Source organism: Cariama cristata, unplaced genomic scaffold, assembly GCF_000690535.1.
Source record: "Cariama cristata isolate BGI_N322 unplaced genomic scaffold, ASM69053v1 scaffold17422, whole genome shotgun sequence".
NCBI classification, from domain to species: domain Eukaryota; kingdom Metazoa; phylum Chordata; class Aves; order Cariamiformes; family Cariamidae; genus Cariama; species Cariama cristata.
Genome location: NW_009604584.1, coordinates 58,162 through 68,902, shown reverse-complemented (window position 1 = coordinate 68,902; position 10,741 = coordinate 58,162). Strand labels below are relative to the sequence as shown.

General features: G+C 43.2%; 1 protein-coding gene across 1 annotated transcript; it reads left to right on the top strand.

Annotated features, from left to right (window-relative positions):
* Positions 1-923: 923 nt before the first annotated feature.
* Positions 924-9,275, top strand: LOC104158115 (cytochrome P450 4V2; the record flags this gene model as incomplete). The annotated part of the gene is made up of 8 exons (XM_009695683.1): positions 924-1,114; positions 1,535-1,604; positions 2,873-2,999; positions 4,798-4,989; positions 6,424-6,526; positions 6,876-7,010; positions 7,183-7,362; positions 8,977-9,275. Coding segments are annotated over 8 exons (1,174 nt in total), but the record flags the coding sequence as incomplete, so codon positions are not given.
* Positions 9,276-10,741: the final 1,466 nt, after the last annotated feature.

The following is a 10,741-nucleotide window of genomic DNA, read 5'->3' as shown; positions in this document are numbered from 1 at the left end:
TAATAATAATGATAGTAATGAAAAGGAATGTTAAAAAAAAAAGAAAACTCAAGACAAGTGATGCACAGTGCAGTTACTCAGCACATGCTGACCAATGCCTAAGCAACACTCTGCTCTTCCTGACCAACTCTCCCAGTTTCCATACTGGCCATGATGTCCTGTGGTATGGAATATCCCGTTGGCCAGTTGGGGTCAGCTGTCCTGGCTTTGCTCCCTCTCAGGTCCTTGTGCCCCTCCTCACTGGCAGAGCGTGGGAAAATGAAAAGTCCCTGACTTAGGGTAAGCACTACTTAGCAACAACTACAACATCAGTGTGTTATCAACGTTATTCTCATGCTAAATCCAAAGCACACCGTACCAGCTACTAGGCAGAAAATTAACTCTATCCCGGCTGAAGCCCCTGACATGTGGGAGGTGGTTGCCTGTCTCCAAGGGAGTACTTTGTAGCCAGACCTTGAGGCATTAAGTTGCGTAATGTCCGTGGATCCTAGTTCTCTGCAATCTTCGTTTCCTAGTCGGCAGATGAAGGCAAGCATGGGTGGCAAGTCCCAGAGGCGATGTGATGGCTTGAAGCCTTGATGTTGAATAGCTGGTTTGTCTTATAGATGGCTTCTGCTCCATCCCTCTGAGCCTGTGCACTGAGCAACCATGGGGCTGTATTGCCTGAAGGCTTGTTGGCATCTCCTTTTGTGGAGAGCAGCCATAGAAATGGTGGCTTGTGCTTTGGAGAGAGCTGGAGCAAGAAATATTTCCATTTTACTCCTTCTGTGGAGTGCTATGGAGAGCTTGAAGAGTCACCTGCAATGTGTCCATCTGTGAAGGTGTTCCAGGCTGCACTTCTTACTGTTTACTTCTTGTGATGGTGAGGGTTTTATTTTTGACTTGGAGTTTTTAACCCTTCCTTCTCCCTCTTAATTTTGCAGCACCGGAGACAAGTGGCGGTCACGGAGGAAGATGATAACTCCCACGTTCCACTTCTCAATCTTAACTGACTTTCTAGAGGTTATGAATGAACAAGGAAGTATTTTGTTGGAGAAACTTGAGAAGCATGTTGACAAGGAACCATTTAATATCTTTCTAGACATCACTCTCTGTGCCCTTGATATCATCTGTGGTAAGTTCTCCTTGGTTATTGTGGTGGGGCTGTGAGTGATGCAGAGGCTCATGAGTACAGCTGTGCCGTGTTGTGTGAGGAGACAATTGAAGAGGAATGTCCCTGTATATTGTGTGAATGTATTTCCATCCTCCCAAGGCCATCCTGTCTCCTAGGGTGTCTTGTGTGCATCTGAGCAGGTGAGTTTGTGGGGCGGACAGGGCAGAGAGAGCAGTCTGAAGTGAGACTGTGTTGAGAAGCAGCGTTCCTGGGCATCAAAATGTAAAGCAAGCTCATCACCTGGAAAGGGATGTGTGTATTTACCTGTTGAAGGGATGGTGTAGTGACAGTCAGAGCCTGGGAGCAGTAGTAACCTATTGTGTACAGGGACTCTGCATTTTACTTCACACTCATGAACTGTTGATGATTTCTTCCTCCTAGAAACGGCGATGGGCAAGAATGTGGGTGCTCAGGAGAATAAGGATTCTGAGTATGTTCGTGCTGTCTACAGGTAAATGGACATTTTCCTTGGCTACTTTGTAGTTGGGCTGGAGTCGATGCTGCTGGTGTCCGGAGCTCATCTGCTGTGAGCCAGGAAGGAGGGCTGGGGAGGTCACAGATGGAGGTAGAGAGCCAAGAAGGCAGGAAAAACTCCAGCAGATTTTGATGCATTTTCTGGTATGACTATATGCAATGGGAAGCTGAGGCTTTGAAGAGGTGTGGAGGCTTTGAAGAGGTGTCAGCTGCCATTCAGTCAATCCATTGGCACAGGAGATTAAAAAAAAAATAATGGATCTGCAACATTCCATATAGCATCACTGGCAGAATTGAGAGGGTGCTGTTTTAGATAGCACGTTAAAGCTGAGGCACTGCTGCTTTGCAGTTCACAGCAGTATTTACACCGTTCAAATTGTATGTGACTGTCCAGTGGATTAGGAAAAGCATGGTCTGTATTCCTACCACACCGGTGTGTCAGCCTAGATGAGATGTAGCTGCTTGTGGCATCTCACTCTCAGCCTTTGATGGGACTTGTCAAGATAGGTGTGTAAAAAAAAAAAGGTGTGGAATTAGAGGGTTTGATTGTCATCAGTTCCTTGGCCTTTCCCAAATGGTACTGCAAGTAGACTGGCCTGAAGTTGGTCTAAAGATAATAATTACTCCTCAAAGTCTCTTTCTGCAGCCAAGAGTGTGTGCAAGAGCTGAACAGCAATGACAGTCAACCCTTCCAGATGTACTCCAGTTGTGTTTGAGCATACTTGAAGTCTCATAATCTTTATTTCAAATACTTTTCATGTGCTGTCTGGCATATATGGTATCTGGACAGCCAAGTAGGAATGTGATGCTTTTAGATGGCTGTTTTGAGGGCATGGAGCAGATATTTTGGAGCCCTCACAAGAGCAGTCTTTTCAGGTTGTACATATCTTTTCAGCACAGTCAGTGCTTTACCGATGTAGAATGGGACTGTACTGGATGACTGAATATGTCTGCTTCAAGAAGATTCACACTAAATGAGACTATGCTCTCCTTCTCAGAGATCAGTGCTTAAAGATATAAATTGTTCTGGTGCTGCGACAGGTGGCAGAATTTTTGACATGATTTAAAAACAGGAAACAAATATGAACAGCCTTCCTTTCAGATGAATGGGTTTAAACCCATATGATATGTGAAGTTCCATTTCTCTGGGAGAGGTAGAACCTTTTTTTTTTTTTTCTGGAAACTGTGCTGTAAATTTATTTTTTTGTCAAGAAATGTTACATGATGTAATTCCTGTGCCCCTAGGATGAGTGATCTAATCCAACAGCGACAGAAGAGCCCTTGGCTTTGGCCTGATCTCGTGTATAAGCTGTTCAAGGAAGGAAGAGAGCATGAGAGGAACCTCAAGATCCTTCACAATTTTACAGATACAGTATAGATTCTTTTTTTTATTACTTTTTTTTGAGCAGTCTAGCACTCAGAGAGCTTCCAAATGGGAGTGAGGTTCAACCCCCTCGATATACATCTGTTAAGAGAAGAACTTTCTCTCTGTTGGGATGCCGAGGAATTCCCTGAAAAGAAGACAACAGCTGTCTTCTCTGTCAGGAACTGTGTCGTATTTAAGCAAGGGAGTATACTACTCCAAGGGAGTAACAGGACTCACAGGTCCTTGACAACAGAAACAAACAACTGGAGTTCACTGAACCCTTGTTCTGCCCCAGATGATGCACATCTGAATCACCAGCAACAGCTCACTGCCAAATTTGTAGCAGTAAGCATAGGGCTCTCTGCTTGGTAATGTTGCTTGGTCCAGCCCTTGGAAATGGAAGCTTGTGTTCATTTTCCCCTATTCAGAGCAGAACTGCTGAGATGAGCAAACACATGCAGGTCCCCACATCAACAGTAAGACGGTTTGACACAGAAACCATTAAGCATACATCACTCACTTGACATAAAACACAACGTTCTCTCACCGTGTTAGATTGTGCAGGGAGCACCCCTTTCACCAAACAGCCTCTGTGCTGTTCTTGCCAGTGGTTACCTTCCCAAATCTACTGTTAGGATGTTACTAGGGAGGCTGCTTTCCCTGAAATAAGTGTATGTACCCCACAATGTCATTGTATCAATGCCCACAACAAAGGAAATAATCTCCAAACTTTTAATTACATGTAATGAGCCACATTGACTCTGTGTTGTTTCTAAGTAGTTCATGTTTTGCTTCCTTTTATTGGGAACTGCAACAGTGAGGCAAGAGAGAGGCTCTTAAAGGGACCTAAGGTAATACTTCCTCCCTTCCCATGCTGGACTGCTGCACTGGATATAGGAAGCCAAATCTTAGAAGATGGCAAAGGAACAGTAAATAATAATAGCACCTAGTGGAGGTGCTGACAAAATGCACTGAGACAAAAGGTGGTTCAAGATGTGTTTTTAGATGTGTATGTTCAGTGAGGGAAACAATGTGTGTGAGTGTAACTGGGTTGGTTTTTTCCCATTCAGTTCTTCCTCTGAACAGAATTACTTACTCTACAGCCTTTATTTTTAATTATTGTTATTGAGAGCAATACCAGTTTACTGAAGGGTTCTGTTTTGCTGTTACAACAACGGTGGTGACAGCAGGAAATCTTTGTCTCTGGGGTTGTGCTTTGACCTAAAAAAGGGAAGTTCAGCCGTCGCTCTCATACTGAAGAAAATTTGGGAAGCTTTAGTGTAGTGGTTCCAGCCGTGCTATATGTAGTCCTGATGCAGGGTTGTGGGGTGCCCTGGCTTCTCGTCAATCTCTTGAGTTCTTCAGAGGTTGGAGATTGATCCTTTCCTTAGTTATTGGGTAGAGTAGAGAATATCATCTTGGTGATCAGTCTGTTCAAATTGTGGTGATGGTTTTTGATTTACTGTCACTGTTGTTGGCATTCATGATTGGCGTCTTCCAGATATTCTGGATGTGTTTACACCTCTTAATGATCAACAAGTTGTTTTCATAGTTGAGCTATGTATTTTCTTGATCACACGTGTTCATTCTATTGATTGGGACAAGAAGGGTTGGTCATATTTCGCCTACTAACACAAAAAGTCAGTTCAAGTTCATGAGATAATGCTGACAGCTGTACTAACCAGCTCATGTAGACTGCTACAGATGGATGTTGTTGTTTTAGTAAGTTGGAACAAATCCATGTCATGTAGACTGTGCGTGTGTGCTGCATGCATCATACCTAATATAATGGTTCTAATCTCAGGTCATTGCAGAAAAAGCTGCAGAACTTGAAAACACCAGGAAGAAAAAATGTGATACTGATGGCAACTATGAAGAAAGTGGCTCCAAAAAGAGAAAAGCTTTCCTGGACATGCTGATGAGTGCAACAGATGATGGAGGGAACAAATTGAGCTACAGAGACATTCGTGAGGAAGTGGATACTTTCATGTTTGAGGTACCCAAGGAACCTGTTGGTTTATTGGGTTTTTTTTGTTTGTGTTGGGTTTGTGGTTTTGGGTATATTTGCAGGTAGTGATTCTTCCTTTTCGTAGTTCAGGAGGTTGCCTTTAGTATGAAATTATTTTAGCCCTGGAAGCCTAAGAGGAAATCTCTGTAAGATAGAAAATACTAAAGGATAGAAACATTTGACCCAGAATTGTGTGCCCTGGCAAAATGTTGGGCAATACACATGTGGTAGGCCCTGCCTGTGTGAGCAGGCGCTACTCCTGAAAGCAGGTGAGTAAATAAGAGCTTAGTGACTGACATGGGCCATTGGCTCTCGGGTCCTGTTGCAAACCTCATTAATGCTAAAGAGAACTCTAAGTGGTTTTGATGCTTTGCCTTGCATTTTGTCAGCTCTCCACACTTTGTCTCTTGCCACGTTGGCTGTAACCTCTTGGTTCTATCAACAGGTGTGCATTGGCACTGTCTTCTTGTGTCTGGTTCTCTGTCCAATGAAAGATCTAAGCAGGACTTTCACAAGTTTTCCACACACCTCCGTTAGGTGGACCTGAATTCTATCTCAGAAGAACTTCATTCAGATTTATAGTACTGCTGTTGTAACCTAGAGAAACTCTCTTCCCATCTTACCATTCCTGTACTACTCCATAGCTGGATTTTGAAGAGATGCAGCACCCTGGACTTCACAAGTGTACCTCTTTAGTACCAAAATCCTTTGTTGGTCAACTTTTTCCTTTTCTGTTCCCCTCTTTTTCTTTTTGGGGGGGAGGTTTTTGGTTTGTGTTTTGGTTTGGGTTTTTTTTGGTTTGTGTTTTTTTTTTTTTTTTTTTTCCCTTCCCTTTGTTTCCTTTCCAAATTTGTATCCAAGAAGTATTTCCTCCTATGGCCATGGTTTTTTGGATAGTTTGTACCCTTTTTTGGACAGTTTTGTAAAAGTTACAGGTTGTGTCCATTGTATCTCTCCTGTGGCAGTCATTGGCCCCACAGGTGTTATGTTGTTGACTGGACAGTAACCAAAAAGATGAATATGCCTCTGTTTCATTGTGTAGCTGTGGCAGTCATTGGCCCCACAGGTGTTACGTTGTTGACTGGACAGTAACCAAAAAAATGAATATGCCTCTGTTTCATTGTGTATATACTGGTAGTTTGGTCAGCTTCTGGGAGGCAGAGGAGATGAATGTTTGCTTGGGTTATTTCAACACTTTCCCCTTTTGGTCAGTTTTCAGGCACCTGACAGCATCATGGGTCATCTCATATCCTGATAATCAGCATGTTGAATAGAGTTCTTCACTCTTAATTTTTGTTTTTCTCGTGGTCGTGGGACTAGTAAGCCTCACCTTCCATACTACCTGCACAGCTAAGTATTTGAGACCTATTTGTGCACAGGCATAGTGTTGAAGTCAATGTCTTTGTAAATCTGGACCTCTAGGGCCATGATACAACAGCAGCTGCTATGAACTGGGCCCTGTACTTACTTGGATGTAATCCTGAAGCCCAGAAGAAGGTTCACAGAGAACTGGATGAGGTGTTTGGTACGTTTCCATTCACCCTTCATTGGAGTCCTGGTGGTGGTTGCATCTGTGAGTGGGGATGTGGTACATTATAAGCCTGGATGTAGAAGGGAGATAGGAATATGCCTTGTGGCCCGTCTGGAGCTTTCAATAGCTGGAGGTGATTGGGATGGGTGCTGGAAAGTCTGTAGGAAAGTACAGCCAACCGTATGACTTTGGGGCAATGCATGCATGTTCAGTGTATGCGTAGCACCTTCTCCTATGGGGTCTTGGTGTGTGATGAGAGTTCCTGGAGGGAGCTGGGATGAATTTGTTTAACCAGAAATGGGGAATTTTGGTCTTGCTTATCCTCCTATTTGTTTTTGGACAGGCAACACTGAGCGTCCTGTCACAATGGATGATTTGAAGAAGCTTCGATACCTTGAGTGTGTGGTGAAGGAAACCCTTCGGCTCTTCCCTTCAGTTCCGCTGTTTGGCCGTGCCTTGAAAGAGGATTGCTGTATTAGTAAGTAGTGTCCTGTGCTTGCCACTTCTTACCCTGTTAGCATCTCCTCAGTGGAGGTGTTTCCCAAGTAAAGGGCAGCTTTGTTTTATATTTTTTATTGTACTGTTGTGTGTAGAAAGTCACTTATTTGCTGTTGTTTTGACCCTTCTTCTCCCTTCCCTTTTCTCCTCAGGAGGATATCAAGTACCAAAAGGCACGAATGTTCTTGTCATAACTTATGCCCTGCACAGAGACCCTGAGATCTTCCCTGACCCAGCGGAGTTCAGACCTGAGCGATTCTTCCCTGAGAATTGTAAAGGAAGGCACCCGTATGCTTATGTGCCCTTCTCGGCTGGTCTCAGGAACTGCATTGGTAGGTAGCTGAAGAGGAAGCCCTTGTAATGTGACAGTGTTGCTTTTGGTGTGGTAGCTGTGGCAGCAGTGAGTGTACAAGAAATTTAAGTCTTGATGTGCCTGCTGGTCTTGTTCGCCCCTCTCCCCTGCTGTCCCTCCCGAATTCTGGGTGCTGTCTCCCTTGCAAACCTGGTGCTTGAGCTGCTACGTTTTGTTTCTTCCCAAGGGTTTCCTTTCTTCCCAGGGACCAGTGCCTATCATGCTATCGCTGCCTGTGCAGCCTGGCAGCGTGTTAATGGGCTGTGTTAGGGCAGTGTTGCTTCCAAATTTCTGATCCTCAATGTCAGCAAGACAGAGCCAGAGAAAACATCTCATCTGTTTATCCCATGCTCTCAGCTGGGTGTCCCAAACATGCAGTCTACAACTATATGTATTCTTTCCTTCTTTCTGACACCCTTCTTGCTCTGGTGTTTTCCCTGTCATCCCAGAACTTGTTAGCTCTTCAGGTGTCACTGAGACACTGGGCATTTATCTGTGCTCAAAGTAGAGGTGATCTTGTTTATATTGTAGAACACATGAAAAGATTGTTCCCTGTGCTGATCTTAAGTGCAGGTGGGGAACATTCAGCAATTGTCGTGCCATTTACAAGAACAGGAGATAGAGCTTCTGGGTTTGGGGTTTTGCTTGTTTTCTTTTTTAGGGGTGGTGGTGTTAGGTTTTTTGATTGTTTTTAATTTGTCTCTTTAGGAATAGGTGCCCTTCCCATAAGAAAAGCAGACTAGGTCTTCCCATGTTCCAAAGAGGAATCTAATTTAATATTGCATGTCTAGCTAGTTCCTGGGTATACAGGAACATGTGCAGGAGAGTTGGTTCATTAATATCATTGCAGAAATTCATCACTGTGTATATGTGTACAGACATCCATCTGTGCGTATTACACAGAGGGGAGCACAGAAAAAGTTTTGAACACTGGGTTTTGTGTCGTGTTCCCATTTTCAGTTAGTTTGAGCGAACTGCCTGGATTGTGACACTTGGTTTGGTTTCCCCATATTTCTCTGTTCTGCCCTTTCCTCCTCCACCTTTGTCTGAAATGTAAATTGAACTTTGCCCTCTGTGCTACCAAATCATCACTGTGTGTGATGCTTAGTGTTCGCTGAAGGAAAGTCTATTGTTCTGTTGCAGTTGTATCTCCTTTGCTCCTCTCTACATATATGGAACAGCGCGATTTGTCTTTCCTTGCAGTCCCTGTGCTGCATCTTCTGCTACTGTGGTCTGTCATCCATTCCACCCTGCCTAGTCCATCCAAGAGACATGACAAGGCTGTGTTTTGTATCAGTGCTATGTAAAGTGTTTACTGTTTGCTGGTTTTGTTCTCTGTACTGTGGAAAGGAGGATGCGCTGTGGATTGTCCCAGGAGGACCAGAGTTGTCATGCAAAGAAAAGTGCTAGTTTCAGTAGTATCCACGTGACCTCAATTTTTGCCTAAAGCCAGTTCTGTTGTCGAGGCAGATGCACAGTGCTTGCTCTCCTGTGTTCCTAGAGGTATCGCTGTGAGCATGCAAACGCAGCAACTGTTGATAGAACCTGACAATAACATCTTTTTTTATTTTTTTTTCTGCCCTGTAATTTGTAGGTCAACGCTTTGCACAGATAGAGGAGAAAACTCTTCTAGCCCTCATCCTGCGGCGCTTTTGGGTGGATTCATGTCAAAAGCCAGAAGAGCTTGGTATAACTGGAGAACTGATTCTTCGTCCAAATAATGGCATCTGGATTAAGCTGAAGAGAAGGCCAAATGCTGGATCAGAATGAAAGGAAATTCAAGATTTTATTTTTCCAAAAACTTCCAAGCTATTTAGGCTGAGATGTTTTTAAATCAGGTATTTTGATGACAGTCCAGCAATTTGTTGAAACTGAAGTCATTACTTGATTGTTTCATTAAAGATGTTGTAATAGCCCTAAATTGCTCTATTTTTCTAGTACATGTGAATTTCATCTTTGAAGTGCAAGTCTTTAAACATCAAATCCAAATGCCTTATCTACTTGGATGAAATTGTGCTATTGCAGCAGTGCAAGAACACTTAAGTAATTGTAGTCACAATAGTAATGCCTGTGATGGAGTGATCTGGTTATATTCCATAGCATTGGCAAGGTAATGGATAGTCTCAAATCTCTGCATTGTTTTCATGTTTCTTTGGTTCTGAAAGGTACAACTGATCAATTCTTCCACTTCACACAATCTTTTTTCTGTTTTGGTAGTGACTGTATCTATGAAGACAAAGCAAAAATCTCTGATAATTTCGCTCCTCCTTTGTAAGCATTTACAGTAGTTCTTAAGTAGTGAGTGCTCTGAATTATCTTTTAGCAAAGTGTTCCATAAGCATTAATCTGTATAATCATACCATGAACTAGATAGCATGCAATTTACAGACAAGATTTCATAATGACAGAAACACTGTATTATTACAAATTTTGAGAATAAAATTCTACTATGCCTCAACATAGAGTGAAATTATATCTGTAAAAATTGCATACCTGGGTGCAGGTAAGTTGCTGATGGATAATTATTTCTTATCATCAGTTCCTCTGGGGTGATCAGTCGACCAGATTTTACTGTGTTAGTCAAAGCTGAAACAATGAGCCAGTCTGCCCTTGCCTTCTAGGGTCCTGAAGGCAGTGTAGAGAATTTCTTGCTAATTGATATTAAAGAGGAATTACAGTGATGGAATGAAACACCTGTGAAAGTTTCTGACTGTACCTTCAGGATGGGTCAAAATCTGCAACAGGTCACGCAGCTGCAGAACAGCCTCTTCATAACTTCTGTAAGCACTGAAGAAAGAGCTGATGCTAGACCAAACTGAGGTCCTCTATCTGGTCTGCCCTTTACTTCTGCCCTATACTTTGGCACTTCTTTTAGCTGCTGTGCATTGTTACCCTGGCATGACCCTTGGCACTGTAGGAATAACCACACCTCTGCCTTTATCTGCTGATGCAGCACTTGGTGTTTGCCACCGCGGTTGGCGATGGGGGTTTGAGGTTGTTCTGGGGCTGTGGGAGACCTGCGGAGAGGAACTATGTGAGAAGCTGGAGGGCAGAGCTGGTACGGTTAAAATGGACTGGTCCACCTCTAATGATTGATGTGTTAGAGTGAGAAAGGAGTAATCTGTCTGTGTTGCTTTTGTTGACCTTTACAGATTCTTTTGTCTGTTTGTTGGTGCCCTTTCAACAACACTTAGCGGTTTGATACCTGGGATACTGCTGTGCTTTTACAGCATCAGAATAGAGAGAAAATAGTTCCTATGTTTCCCAAGTAAATTAGAGGTTTCTTTGAACCTGCAGGATTCTTTATATTCTGGTAAACCCTAGGGTTTACCATTTTCTAAGGATCTTATAAAAAGAAA